Source organism: Lytechinus variegatus, chromosome 2 (assembly GCF_018143015.1).
Source record: "Lytechinus variegatus isolate NC3 chromosome 2, Lvar_3.0, whole genome shotgun sequence".
Lineage (NCBI taxonomy): Eukaryota > Metazoa > Echinodermata > Echinoidea > Temnopleuroida > Toxopneustidae > Lytechinus > Lytechinus variegatus.
Window position 1 is genome coordinate 74252571 of NC_054741.1, and position 15369 is coordinate 74267939.

General features: G+C 34.0%; 1 protein-coding gene across 1 annotated transcript in view; it reads left to right on the forward strand.

Moving 5' to 3' along the window:
- The window catches only part of LOC121408994 (serine/threonine-protein phosphatase alpha-2 isoform), a 34943-nt gene extending 20101 nt beyond the window's left edge, over positions 1 to 14842 (forward strand). Inside the window, exons 2-7 of the mRNA XM_041600758.1 lie at positions 1565 to 1696; positions 6105 to 6335; positions 7520 to 7624; positions 8090 to 8313; positions 9129 to 9263; positions 10504 to 14842. Of these exons, the coding sequence (XP_041456692.1) occupies positions 1565 to 1696; positions 6105 to 6335; positions 7520 to 7624; positions 8090 to 8313; positions 9129 to 9263; positions 10504 to 10614 (938 nt within the window). The 3' untranslated portion in view covers positions 10615 to 14842. The remainder of the gene's footprint in view (positions 1 to 1564; positions 1697 to 6104; positions 6336 to 7519; positions 7625 to 8089; positions 8314 to 9128; positions 9264 to 10503) is intronic.
- Positions 14843 to 15369: the final 527 nt, after the last annotated feature.

The following is a 15369-nucleotide window of genomic DNA, read 5'->3' on the forward strand; positions in this document are numbered from 1 at the left end:
ACGACACGCTGGGCTAAAAGTTCCCGTAATTTGCTTTCACATCGCCAAAATACCTGCGACCTTGGAAAAATCCCCACGAAAGTTCTCGTAATTTCACCAAGTACCTACTATTTAGCGGGTATTTTCTTTCGGGGAAATTACGCGTAGTTTGCTTTCACATTACCAAAATACCTGGTATTTTCTGATCGGGGTAAATTTCCCGATCAGAGAATACCTGGAACTGGCGAACTTCGAGGCGGTCTGAAACCACCTACTGATCATCTTGCATTAGTTTCAGGTCAGAGGATCAAGGTTAAATGATTGGTGCATTATTTTGTGAAAATTTCTTTTTCTTAGTCGGTACTGCTCCTATATCGCGTAATGCAGGCACTGTACAGTATATACATGTACATAGTTGGAGTCATTTGAAGTTGTTTCATACAAAGAATCGAACATGGCTACAGTATGAGGTCAAAATGTGCCGTATTGTCTGGTCATTCACGAGGTTTTGAGTTAATTTTTTTATCTGTAAGCAAAGTGTTGTACAACCTTCCCACACTTCATTATTTGCTTGGGATTTGGACATTAAAATGTACAGTCAATTAAAGATGCAAAGTAATTAAAAGCATAGAATTGATGTAGGTTTACACTCATGAAACTTAAAAAAAGCTTTTGTTTCTCTCTGACTGACCATGTACATTTATGTCTTCTTGAGCATCATGGAAAATCTCTGTGGCAGATCAAAAGCTTCCAGAATGGGAAAGCATTATAATCAACACTTGCAAGCAATGCTTCAAATGCCAATGCTCTTTCTCTTGTACAGGCTCTCTGTATACATGCACACTGGGACACATCAAAACACATTCCTATTGCATGCACACCCTTGGAAGAGGGTACATGTACATGTATGTGGAAGCAACTCTCCTCTCAATAGCCAAATGCGTCCATGTACAGACGGGAGAGTAATTATATGCATGCATGCGCCTGTCGAGTGGTTGGGAAATTGCTGCCAGGTATATAAGGAATAGTACCGAGGCTCCTTGTAAATTCACCGGTCGTTCATGAATTCTTTTGCAATAGGGCTCAGGGACCGATGAGGAATAATGGAAGTCGGGCAGAATAGATAACAATTAATAGTGACTCATTCTACAGATACAATAAAGAAAACAAGCTTTCATTTGGGATTGGTTTATAATGATTAGTCATGAGAAATTCTAAAAATCTCATAGATTTGTACTGATTTTAAATAGCTCTTTTTGCGCCTGTTGCATGAAAGAAATGTGTGTCATGTGTAAATATCAGTGGCATAAGTTTAATTGGTAAAAATTATCTGAAAAATTTCATGTAAATATCGGCTGGAAAACTGGGAATGTTTTTTTTATAAATGCATTAATGCAGTATCAATTATGCAAATTAATTTACAGCCATGTACAGGATATCCCGATATGTACGATACACTGTAGGTGCAGTATTGATCCTAGATATTTTTAACAGTCATACATGTAGGTGTATGTCAAGTTTACTGTTAGGGTTTCAAAATTTTATGAATCTCCTTTTTTCTTGAATGTTTTCTTGTTTTCTGCAGTTCGTGGCTCTCGACCCGGTAAGAATGTACAACTGACCGAAGCAGAGATCCGTGGTCTCTGTCTGAAATCCAGAGAACTCTTCCTCAGTCAACCAAATCTATTGGAGTTAGAGGCACCCTTGAAGATTTGTGGTGAGTAATGGGCAAGCAATGAGCCCTGTAGGCGGCCCTTTTGTTTTCCTATTCCTGATCATCTCCAGAGGAGGGATATTTCTATTTTGAGTTAATGAGTATTTTGTTTCAGGCATGAACCAATGACCTTTACAGTCAGTTGTGTGGTGGTACATTGTGCACAAACTCATCTTTCTGAGTGTCACTATGTTGCCTACATACCTGATGACATGTTTATGTGATAATTCATATCTGAAAAATGAATGCTATGGAATATCTCGACAAAACTGTACAAGAGATACTGTACATGTATACAGACTGATGTAGAGATAAGTTGATTCAGAATGCAGAAGGATGATACATTCATGAAAAGTATATGTCTTGATAATTTCATCTTCTGTCTGTTTACCATTTTTAATCCACTCGTAGGTTCACACTTCTTTGTTTTGGGGAATATTTTTGTAGGTTGCATTGTAACAGATCTATAGTACAATTTAGAATATTATAAGCCATTCTACTGTATTTTTAGCCATGTTTTTTTTATTAATTGTTATGATTAACTATAGTGTATTGCAAACTTGTATCAATTTAACCATCCATTCTATTCAGTTTAGATTAATGTTTTATTTATTTTCAACTGCTTCACAATCAACCCAAGGAATGCTTTGTGACCATGGATAGAGTACATGTAGTTCAGTATAATTTTCCCAAGGACTACAGTTAATACTACTTTTAGCCTTGATGAATGAGAGCAGACTCTGAACCCTGTCTATTGTCCCTCCTGATGTCATTGTTTGCCCCAATACACATGGGTTATTTTTGTAAGCCAAGTAGATTACCTGTAGGTTTTTGTATGTATATGTGTTGATCCCATGGAAAAGATATGCAGCCAGTGGACCTATTATGTAATTTAGTTCTTGAAGATCCTGACTCACCAACACACTGAACATCTCATACATGTACTAGGCATATACTGTAATACTGTAATAGATGCTGCATTTTTGTGCAGATGTTGTCTTGGAAGTTTAAGCTTTGTCTCAAGCCAAAAGAATCTGCTCTGGAAAAATGTATTCTTGCATGTACAGTATGTTAGTCTACATGTCCTCTTTTTTAATAGTTCATGTGCTTTTTCTTTTTCATACATGTAAAAAGTTACCTGGATTTTTTTTATTTGAAAATCAAAGATCCTGTGCTTGTTCAGATACAGTAGTGAACACAATAAACAGAACACCAATGCCATACATGTATAAAGTCTATGGGATTCTGAACATGTGCAGTTGCCCGGGGTGGGGGTTGGAGTGATCTTTGAAGTTCACCCAATCGGAAGTTCTCGAGAATTGTGTATCTAAAGTAATTTGGCATTTTTACATGTAGGTCCCACAATATCACTACGTTGAGGTTAAACCTCTATTTCTAAGCTAAAATCCACATAAATTAAATTATCAAATTTTACAGTATAAATGTAGTTTGGAATTGTATACTGAAGATGGAGAAATCATTTATATTGCTAATCATTTGCCCTTTTAATGCTAGCAGCACCTTGATTTCTTTCAAATGTATGAAAAATGACAAAAATATCTTATAAAGTTGAAAATGCTATAACAAATATGAGAAGTACAATAAATGCTGCACTTTATTCAAAATCCATGTAATTTTCACAAAAATTTGCCAGCTTGTAGGGGAAGTTGTACTTGAGCAACTGTATAGACATTGAAAAATAAGGGTTCATGTGCTTGTTTGTTTTCATACTTTTAACAGCACTTTTTTTGGAGCAAGTGTGTTATTTTAAACACCAAAATGCACTGAAGGCTTTGTATCTATTCGAAGAAAAATGCGAAACCACTCTACCATTTATTAGAAATCAAGGTTATGGAGTCAAGGTCAAGGTCCATGGAGTATTTTCAGCTACTTTAATAGCTACATGTATATAAAATAACACATCAAATCTGCAGTGATCATGTAGATCATGTGAAAAATCACCTGATACCTATTAATAATCACCTGTTTTATCTATTGTGATGTCAATGCGCATAGCGTAATAGGGTCATAGCGTAAAATATGTGCAGATCATGATGCACATAAACATAACTATGGAATGTTCTTAAGATATTTCAGTTGGTGGCCTAACACACAGTCACACAATAGAGTGGGTTCAAAGTACATGTACATTCTAGTGTAGACATTCCCATTTTCAACCATTATATAGATACATGTAGGCCTACCTTAATGGCCTACTGAATGATAACAAATAAAATGATTGAAATGAGCGATTCCAAGCAAAAGCAGACACTTTCCCAAAATTTGTATTGGCTCTATTTAAAATCTGGATCAAAATTTTCTATTAAAACTCATGGGAATTTCATGCAAAAGGTGATCATAGTTAGCCTCAATTTTTTTTTTTACGGTTCTACTAAATATATGTAGGAGAATTCAAATCATACAAAAAAATAATATACATGGGACTACATATATATTTCTTTTTCTTAATTTCTATAACAGAAAATTAATGTTTTGTAATTGAATAATCTGAAGGTCATCATTTTACATCATATTAAAAGAAAATTTTCAAATACAAGTTGCGGGAATTGTTAGAAAATGTCAAATTTGTGGTGCCGGACAAAGTGAAATGCGACTGACTGTAATGCAACTGACCGGAGTTTTTGTATCCACAAAAGAAACTCAAAATTGCTTCCCACATTCAAATGGCTTATTTGAGACTTATATGTACAGTTGAGGCCGAAAGTTTACATACACCCTTGGAATTCAGTGAAATTCATTCACTTGCCAAACATCATTAAATTTACTATATCTTCAGAAATATAAATACTACCATGAAGAATTTGGTATCAAATGAAAGGGCATATTAAGCTCTTCCACATGATAGGAATACTGTTGAGATCAAAGTATATTTCAGGTGGAATTTTCGTTGAAGAAAAAAAAGTAATATTAATGCCATTGTATTCTATTGTTAGTTTTTATATTTTCAAACATTGTTTCATAAAAATATATAAATGTCAAATCTATGATTTATATTACATTTTCTATCATGATATGTCACCACTGAACAAAAATGTGTAATCTGAAATGTTTGTTTTGAGAAGTAACTAGCACAAATATGAAATGTTTTTGTCAAGTTTTTATTTTTAATTTGTCTAAGATATGAAGATTTTAGGGGGAAAATTGTCACCTAAATATTTTTCAGCTCCTGGTGACAAAGCAATGTGATGAAGGGGTACGACATACTCATTAATTTGATATCAAATTTGTCATGATAGCACAAATATTTTATAAGATACAGTAAATTCTATGACGTTTGACAAATGTCAGCTTTTCTTTGAATTTCCTGGGTGTATGTAAACTTTTGGCCTCAACTGTACATGTACATGTATTATTGATTTGCAAGTGCAGTATTGAAATTGGTCAAAGTGCTTTTATTTGAAAGAACTATCAAAAAGTAATCAGTCACTTTTTTCCATGTCCTTTTTGTGTAATGCGACTGACCGATTTTGGGACATCATGGCATCCACAATATGTATACATCATACATCCTTTGTCTTTATTGTTTTAAAGCCTCACTTGTCAAGATACATTGACAGTATAAACTTGACAGAAAGACTCACCCCTGTAAAAGCACCAAGTACATGTATTAGGAAAGACTAGTAAAAATGTAATGCGACTGACCGTGGAATCGCCCCCCAAAATTCTGCCAGGTGTTCTAATAATTTTGGCACCACTATATCTTTCTTTCTTCATCACTTTTAGATTGAAGTTATACTACATTATTAAAATTGTGATATTGTGGACTTACTAGAAGACCGTGTCTTTCTACATTTATCTTTAATAGTTGCTTATTTGTCCCTTTAAGCAATTTATTGTCAATTTCAGGACTCTGGCAAGTCCATCCTGACCAAAATTTCCTTTCTTTCCTGTCACACTTTTCTAAATATAGCAAGTACTGATGACTCTGACTTTTCTACATTTTGGGGGATGTTAAATGCAGAATACATACTACATGTACTGTTTGATTACCAGCGATACTTTCATTATTGATCCCAATTAAATCAGGAAATATTCATGTAAAGTAGCTGACAATGAACTGCTGAGAACACATGACAGTTGATATGCAAAAATTCCAGTTTACCTTGGACTGGTGTGTTTACATTCCATGAGTAATTGGTGTTAAATTAGGAAGCTCAATAATTTCAATAGTTTTTAAAATTTGTTTTTGATATTTCCTTTACATGTACACGCTAAAATTGCTTGCATGTGTATTGTGTACTTTTACAGTAAAGAACTTTCTTTTCCATCTCAACTATGGCATTAAAAAAAAAATTATAAAATTGAATTTGTATGTAAATCAGAGTTTTTCTGACCAATGTTGATGCAAACTTTTATATTTTTTACTTATGTATTATTTTTTCTTCTTCAGGTGACATCCATGGGCAGTACTATGACCTGCTAAGACTCTTTGAATATGGCGGCTTTCCCCCAGAAGCTAATTATCTGTTCCTTGGAGACTATGTAGACAGAGGGAAACAATCTCTGGAAACAATCTGTCTCCTTTTAGCCTACAAGATCAAGTACCCAGAGAACTTCTTCCTCCTCAGAGGAAACCATGAGTGCGCAAGTATCAACAGAATATATGGATTTTACGATGAATGTAAGTAAATGTGAACACGTTTACCCCTTTTATGTCTTTTTAGTGATAATTTCCTAGATCTTCCAGGGAGTGATGAACATAGTTATTCTTCAAATACGAACTTTTTGATTTTATACATCTTTGATATTTTTTTCTGTAAAATCCAATATACTTACTAGTTTTGTACATCTGTGTAATTTGTGTGTTTAATAATACATGTACCTACGCCATGAACATTCTCCTAGTTTTTCTATTGGGTCAAAGCCCTAGATGCCACATGTCATGAGCGAAAATTTAAAAATTCAAGAAAAATTTAACAGGGTGATGAATGCTAAGCACATGGAGGAATCGGGATTAATCAAAAGAACTATAAGGAAGATCTCAGGAAAACTGCAGTGTGTGAATGATGTTTATAATCACTTTGAAAGAGAAATACAGTGATCAGAACTTTGTACAAAGGATGGAGAGGTTATTGTTACAATTAGTGTTAACCTGACTACCCAAAACCAACAGACTACATGTACATGTACAATTATCTTTTCAAGGATGGTAACCTTCATGCTTTGTATAGGTTCTGTTGATAAACTGTTTTAAGGCAGTATACCATTGAATGGCATTGATACAATACACACACAGTAGTGAACAATAAGTGATACCTACATGTACATCTGACATTGAAATTGCAGTTGGTATTAATTTCATGTTATTTAACATGGAATGTCTATTATAAGTAAAGATACAAAAAGGAAATATCCTACAGTGTCATGATATCTGCGTTATTTCTGCAATAGATTCATAAAGGATAATTCATTGTCTTGCTGCAAGTCATCTCTTTACAAATTGAGGAAGTAAAAGACTAACTGATACTACAGACCTGAAGATCTAAAAATTCATTGTTTATTATAATTAGTTTCACTTTTGTTGTATTTATTTTTATTTAGATAGTTCATCATGTGCATATTTTTATGGGTGGAAGGTTGGATTGTTTCATATTTCATTTATAACTGAATGAGAAGAAGTTACCAGGAAGAAATAGAAAAAAAGGAGGATGAACATATACAAAAAAACACAAAACCTATGCTTTGTATTCTGCTCTTTTATGGAGAACATGACAATATAGTGTATCAGTGAAAAGCTGATTCCTTAATAAAAACAATTTTCTTCCACTTTTATAGTTTTCTTGATGTTTCTGTGAATATTTACAGGTAAAAGGAGATACAACATCAAACTATGGAAGACATTTACAGACTGCTTTAACTGCTTACCAATCACAGCAATCATTGATGAGAAGATCTTCTGCTGTCATGGAGGTAAGTTTTTTGTTGTAAATATGGCAATCAGTTGAATTATACTCCATTATCATCTAACATTCCACGATTACTAAAGTGTTGTGGTCACTTGATGTTTTTTAGACGTTAGAATTCAAATTTGGCAGCCATTATATTTCAAATTTGACATCCAGTGCCCCCTCTCTGTAACGTTTATACTTTTCTTTAGTTATTGGATATTAGAAGGCCTGCAAAGATTATATCCTGACAAGTTCAGCATATACCATGTGTGAGAAGGAGTAATTGATCGTTAGTTGTTACCAAATTAAAAGTAACAACAGGCAATACTACTTTCTCTACAATAAGACCTTGGGCATTTTTTTTCTCCATTATGTTGGATGTTTGGCAGTTTGTTGTCATTGAAATTAGAACAAATAAAATACTTGAAAGCACACACATGTATCTTGTCACAATTCACAACCTTTTTAAAAACTACCCTTATCATAGGTCTGTCTCCTGATCTTCAATCCATGGAACAAATCCGTCGCATCATGCGTCCCACAGACGTACCTGACCAGGGACTGCTCTGTGACTTGCTCTGGTCAGACCCTGATAAAGAGACGGTGGGATGGGGTGAAAACGACCGTGGTGTCTCATTTACATTTGGTAGTGAAATTGTTTCTAAATTCCTTCAAAAGCACGACTTGGATCTCATATGCAGAGCACATCAGGTAATTTATCTAGCAGTTGTATCATGATTTTACATTTTCGATAGGATTTTTGCTTTGTTTTTGTGCCTTAATTTGAACAACCTTTTGACACACTTTAAAATGTTTTACCTACCCCTTCTTTTTTTTCTTTCCTTTGAAACTGCATTAAACTTAAAAGTAGTGTGTCTACTTACAGTATTCAATTTTATATATAATCAGGGATGTTGATTTTCTGGCAATAAAAACTAAATCAAAACTCTCATAATTTTTTCTTCAGTCCCTTTGAAAACTACATGACTGTCAGACCTTTGTATATTGATATATTGAAATATTCCTTACATCAAAAACACTGAAAATAAGAAAGTCATTGAAATGAAGGAATGTTTTATCATTTGTAAAAAAAAAACATTATAGGATTATCAAGGGGATATACATATAAGTTTAATTTCCATTGGCTTACAAATTTTATTTAGCTGTGTTTGACCTTGTATTTTAAAATCTTAACAATTGTAATTTCAATCATTGGGCATCTTGAGCCCGTTTTATAAAGAGTTACAAATATGGTAACTGCCTTTAAGTACTATAGAAACCTTGATTGTAATGGCTGCTGAGCTGAGCACTTGGTAGTTGTAGCAAAGATTAAAGTCCTTTATGAAACAAGCCCCCGGACTTTGTTTCATACAACTTGTTCATGACAATTTTATAATTAGCCAATCATATAAAAGATTTAAAGAGATTTTAGAAATATATTATAGATGTATGTAACTTGCCATTGATCACAAGTTTTGTGAAGAAGGGCTTTATTTTTTCCTTTGTTTTGTTTCTAAAACTTTCAGGTAGTAGAAGATGGGTATGAGTTCTTTGCAAAACGACAACTTGTTACTTTGTTCTCAGCACCAAACTATTGTGGAGAGTTTGACAATGCTGGCGCTATGATGAGTGTGGATGAAACTTTAATGTGCTCATTCCAGGTAAACTGAATCATTGATCAACAATTGTGAAAGACATGTCCGAGGTCTATGATTTGGGATTATTCCTAAAAATTTATGTGCTTTATATTCATAGTTCACATAGAAGGGGTAGTTGTAGTAAACTGAGTGTTCTATTACAAGGAAAAAAATTCTATAATAACAAAATATAATTGCATGCCACATTATTACATCTTATGTCTAAATAGATTAAATCTGAAAATTTGAAACATTAAAGCAAGAGTGGTTAAGAACTTGAGAACCTAGACAACTTTAGTGTGAAATGTGAAATACTTTTAAATATTTATTGATAGCGTAAATAGAAAGGCCATTAACACTAAACAGACTGGGCTACATGTATTTTGACGCCTAAGAAGACTGGGGAGGGGGGCGGCTGATTTAGCCCCCACCCTTATTGATCTTGTGCGTTACCCATGGCTAAATCTACAAAACCATTAGATCAAATTCTGCGAAAAATCTCATTGCTAATTTCAAACGTTTGCACTAATTAACTAAAATAATGTCTTACAATTCTAATTTTTGGTTCAGACTCTTTATAAGAATCTGATCAAATGCACTTTAAAAAAAACCCCAATAATTTTCTTATGTATTTTTTTGTTTTTCGACTTTGTTTTTTAGTGTGTTTTTTTTTTCAGTAGAAATTGTCAGGGATTTTATTTTTTTTACCATAAACAAGATGAAATTAATTGATTTTAATCAGTAAAAGGAAAAATAATGATACATTTGTGAATTTTGGCTAAAAACACAATTTGCATTGGATTTGTAAACAAATTCACGTTTTTGAGCAATTTTTGGTCTGCATGCACTAACAAAATGTTGCGTTATTTTAGAACCACGTATCTGAGGATCGCAATTCTGGTCTCAAAAGTTGCGTGAGATTTGAAATTAAAATGTCAGCGAGCAACGCGGTAAAAAAAAATTGCGCAGCCGATTTATTATGAAAGATATCGGGGGGACTGAATCAGCCCCTCTCCCAGTCTTTTTAGGGTTAAAACAGATAGAAGTATTGGGTCTTGCATACTTTTCCAAGTTAAAGTAAATCAGGTTTTGGCCAAGTCTTGCCTAGGCAGTCAAATCAATAAGTTTTCAATCTTAAAAGAATCGTTTGATAGTTGATTTCCCTCCAAAAGTATACCAGTGCCACTCATATTTGGAAAAGGCTTTGTGAAATTATGCTTTTAAGATTGGTGTTTAGCATTGTTCTATTCTATCCTCTCCTCAGATTCTCAAACCTTCAGACAAGAACAAGAAGTTTCCATACAGTGGTATTGGAGGTAGTGGTCGACCCGTCACCCCACCCCGAGGAGCCAACAACAAGGGCAAAAAGAAGTAAATCCCCCATCCCTCCCCTCACTGAGCTTCAACAACAAATCACTGGACTCCCAAATCTATCTCATATGTCCCCAGTTTGATGACCCTTGTAATCAATGTGATCCAAGGTCACTTTCATGATTGGTGTATACATGTTTAAATCCAGCTCTTTGGATGATTCTGACTTCCATTGAGAAGAGCCTGTAGAAGACATCCTTGAATGATTGCAGGCAGATTATATTTGCGGAGGACATCCCAGTGAATGAACAGCTCTCGTATTGATAGCGACAAGATAACACAAAACCCAATGATATTTAGTCTTATTAACCTGTTGACTACTGAATTCCTGTTGGCTTTGTACAGAGAAAACCCAGTTCCAGTTGGCAACAGGTTAACAGTATTTTTAGGGCAAGAAAAGGGGGAAAAAAATCACTCTTTTGAGTAAATTTCATGTGGTAGAACAATACTGATGATCCTGTTGAACAGCATTTAGAATTCACTCTACCGTAACCAAAGGTGTTAGTCAGGTGATAGACATTCTACTTCAAATGAAAACTGCCAAAAGTGTGTTCCTACGCAGTGCGCAGTCATATTTAGTGTCTCGTATAGTGGTCAAAGCAAGGTCAAATCATTTTATTTGTTTTGATATGAGGTGTAAGATAATCTAGCAATTTGATGATACAAATGTAGCTTTTATTGGTTAATTGTGACCGTGTCATTGTTCTGTGCAGTTTAGTTGAAAGTAATCATATCCCATTCTTCATCATGATGGACCTTGAGAAGGAAATTATTAAATATTGATTTGTGTTTTATTTTTAATTCTCATATTATTTAGATTTGTAGTTTTGTCTGTTACTAGAACAGTACTGTTTTACTACTGTACGGGCCATGGGTCCATGTGTTTTTTGTACTGCAAATCAGTTGCATGGCCTTTCTTTTAGAGATGAGTAATGAAAAACAAAGTCCCCTTGTTTATAGAATGTAGGATCCCTCTGGTTCCTGTTTGCTTGAAGGTTCACCTAACTCATTTAGGATTTTAAAATCAATACCTTTAATTCCTCCGATTTCTGTCTTTTTACTGAGCAAATATTTACATTCTTATATGAAAGAGAAAACAAATCTTAGTAAAATTCCTGTGGTACTAGTAGTAGCGGCTTTTTATATTGTGTGCATACCAGAAGTCAGAACAAGGCGAGTATGTAATAGCTATAGACCCATGGTTGCATTTTATGCCTTACAAGGAGATAGTTATTTGTAGTCAACATGCTTTCTACAGAGCAGTGAGGGTTGATTTAATGCATGTGTTACAAGCAATAAAATTTAACTTTAGGTTATTTGCTCTCGAATCCATGGTTTAACACTTATAGCATTGTTTAAGACTGATTGTATGTTAGTGGAGCTGAAATTTAATGTCAGATGTTGTTTGCACAATCATCTGCATGCATTTGGTTAATTGAACAGAAGTGACTTATATACCTGTGCTTAGATATTCATACAGAAGAGTTTATGGACAGAGAAAAACAGAGAGATTGAAAGAGTGATGTGATCATATGAGGGCATGATAGAAGAGAGAAAGAACTCAGATACTGATAGAGAGAGAGGGGGTGAGAGTCTAGATATCATGTTTGCCTATAATTCTCTTTTAGTGTAGTATTGGTGATGCTTATCTGATCCATTCACCATTTTTTCTCCATTAAGTGGGAGCTCATGCATTGAACAATATTTTGAGTCTGTCCTGAATATGTAAATGTTGAACGTTTCCACATGTTCAATCAAAATACTTGTAGGTTTGAGTTGAATATGTAATAATTTTTTTTTTGTTAATATGACTAAAGTTTTATATTTCATTGAATTATTGTTTACTCGTTGCTGTGCTTACACACTTGTCAAAATGTAAGAGATAAAATCATCTGCATGCTAAATATGAAAAGAAGCATGTAGGGCCTAGCAGCATGCATAAATACATTATACAAATGAAGAGAAGGAATACTGATCTTGATTTAGTCACTACTAACATTTGAGAACCTATAGTTAGGACCAACATGTTGATACATAATTTGTTCACTTTTTGTGTATGGTAGTTTGTTGGATCTCCTTTTTTCCTACTCTCATCACCCTTGTATAACAATGTAATTACATAAAACAGGAAGTTTGTCACATGTTATATAGAACCTGCCTTGTATTTAAATGAGAAATGTAAAATACAGATTATATTTAAGAAACCAGGAACATGTACAACTATTGGATGAATATAAATACTCAGTGCTGTTGAGAGTTAAAACCATGTGTAATGCAATAGAGCAGTAACTACAGAATATCCTTCTAGGGGTGTTACTAGCAAACATTTTAGATGTAAAAAAAACAGCTGGAAAGTGTATAATGTAAGCTTTGATTTTCTTTATTAACTAATCTTTTTCTCTCTAAATTGTGTGAATAAAGCTTTGTCAGGCAGAGCAATAGTGACTTGGTGTAAAAATGAAATTTGTCTTTTGTAAAGCTTTTTCTGCACATGTTTGGGTTTTTTATCAAGAGAATGAAATTATTTCTTATTATTTCAACAATGGAATCATTATTGGCCTCTACAAAGTAGTGATGTGAACATGTTTTAAACGTGCTTTTTTTGTATTTCTTGAGTCCCTTTTTTTTTCAAAATCTCTCCCTTTTTTTTGTTCTAAAGGGTACTGACAAGCAGCCAATTCAATTCCTTAACTTAGTTTCATATTTCACCTCAATTGTCAACTGATTTTTTTTTTACAGTAGTATCTTTGGTGCCATTTTTTCCACGATGCTTTCCTTGCATAAAGAAGGCAAAATTCAAATTCATCACCGTTCACATTTCACAGCCTTTGTTTATGCTAGAATGGGCACAAGTGAGGTTTTTATTCCGCATAACCAGTCATATGAAGGTTCATTTCCTTTATTATACTTCTATTATGTCACTCAAGATGGTATACATTTACTTGGTTCACTTGGCCATGTGAAATCATGCATTCACCTTTTGTTCGCATGAGATGCTGTTTGTTCTGAAGGGCCATCCTTTTATCCATCACCAATGTGGATCTAGAACAATCAACATTCTTCCTGCAAGCAAGGTACTTTATTTTTAAATCAAAGAATGACTTAGCAGCATATGCTGCATTTTATAAATACAACTAGGGATTTCCAAGCTCTTTCCATAAGGTCAAGAAGAAAGTGTTAGGAGGACATTTTTTTACGGAGCTCAAACTGCATTTATTCATCTATACATGGGCATGAACTCATATTAGGTGCTATAATGATCTTTTTAGCCATCTCTTCACCCGAAAGGCCTAATTAATGCAAGTTTGCCCTTAGTTGTGTTCCAATTGTATTGCCAATTTCCCATGTGTATCAATGGTCTCGAGGATCTTTATGACCTCTGTACTCAAGGACAAGATTTATCTTTACAAAAAATAAACCCACATTTATATCCAGTCACATGTCTAATCAAGGAGGGTTGTCATTTAGAGGTTTATAATAACTCCTGGTCATGCTAACAATGTATTCCATCCATTTTAGAGACATTTTTTATTTGAAAATGGGATATTTGATATACATATCTCTTTCTCTACATGTCACAATTATCCATTAATCCAGGAATTTATGATGTAAAATTTAATTTTTCTTCATGAGACACATTTTTTCATATAATTTGGCCTATCATAGTTCCAAAGGTATACAAAACAGTAAGAATTATTTGATTGATTCGGACTTTAAAAATTATTGTTATATTTGACATTTGTCCATTGGCTCCCTTTCTGATGACATGAATGTATTTAATATAATAGAGTTGTAAATCTTAAACAAGCTTCTGCAGATATGGATGTGGTAGAAGTCTCGTTCACATATAATGCAACAAACTACTAAAAGACCTCTTAGCAATACCATTTTACATGATAATGAACAGCAACCTTGGTTGAGAGGAGATGGCATTGGCAAGTAGTATCGTAGCAGATCATTTCATTTGTGTGTGTTTGTTGTAAGATAAGTAATTGTTCGGAAGCTCTACTTTATTTCCCTTGAATATGTGTTAAGGAAGTTTATTGCATCATATGTGAACGAATCCCAGGTCTGAATATTCCAAGGTTAATTCCCATGACCCGATACCCTATTATCTGTTGCTTTTCCGCTTGTAATAATAGCTCAGTGTTTCTCATTCTCAATCTTGTACAAATTCTCTTGTAACACTTATAGACGTAATGAAATAAAAACCTAACGTTCTGTTTTGTAAATATCTGATAAATTAGAGTGCAATGGGTTTTTTGTTGTTTGTTTAATGATGCAAGTTCTGGTGAACTGAGGCGATGGATGTACTAATTCATACACCTGAGGCCCGTTGCATGAAACTTTTTACCTGAGAAAACTCAGGTTGTTTTTACTGTAGTTTTTGCCCTGTGCTAAAGTCAATGGCAGAAATCAGACTAACCTTAGTTTTCAGTTTTTACCAGAGTTTTCTCAGGTAAAAAATTTTATGCAACAGGCCCCTGGGCTCTATAACAGAGATTTGCAATCAATTGCAATGTGGCAGGAGCCAATCAAGATTACTATTAAATTACATTATCAATCAGTCGGATCTTTGTTTTGAATTTGCAATTGAATGGAGATCTTTGTGTAAGGGTTTGTTGCTTCCATGCTTTTTTCATGAAGCGAAGGTCAAATGTTACCATGTTCTATCACCATCTTCAACTTTTGAAAAAGGACGAAGTGTCTTATAAACAGCATGCAAGCATTTTGGGAAGGATATGCTTGTCAACATTTT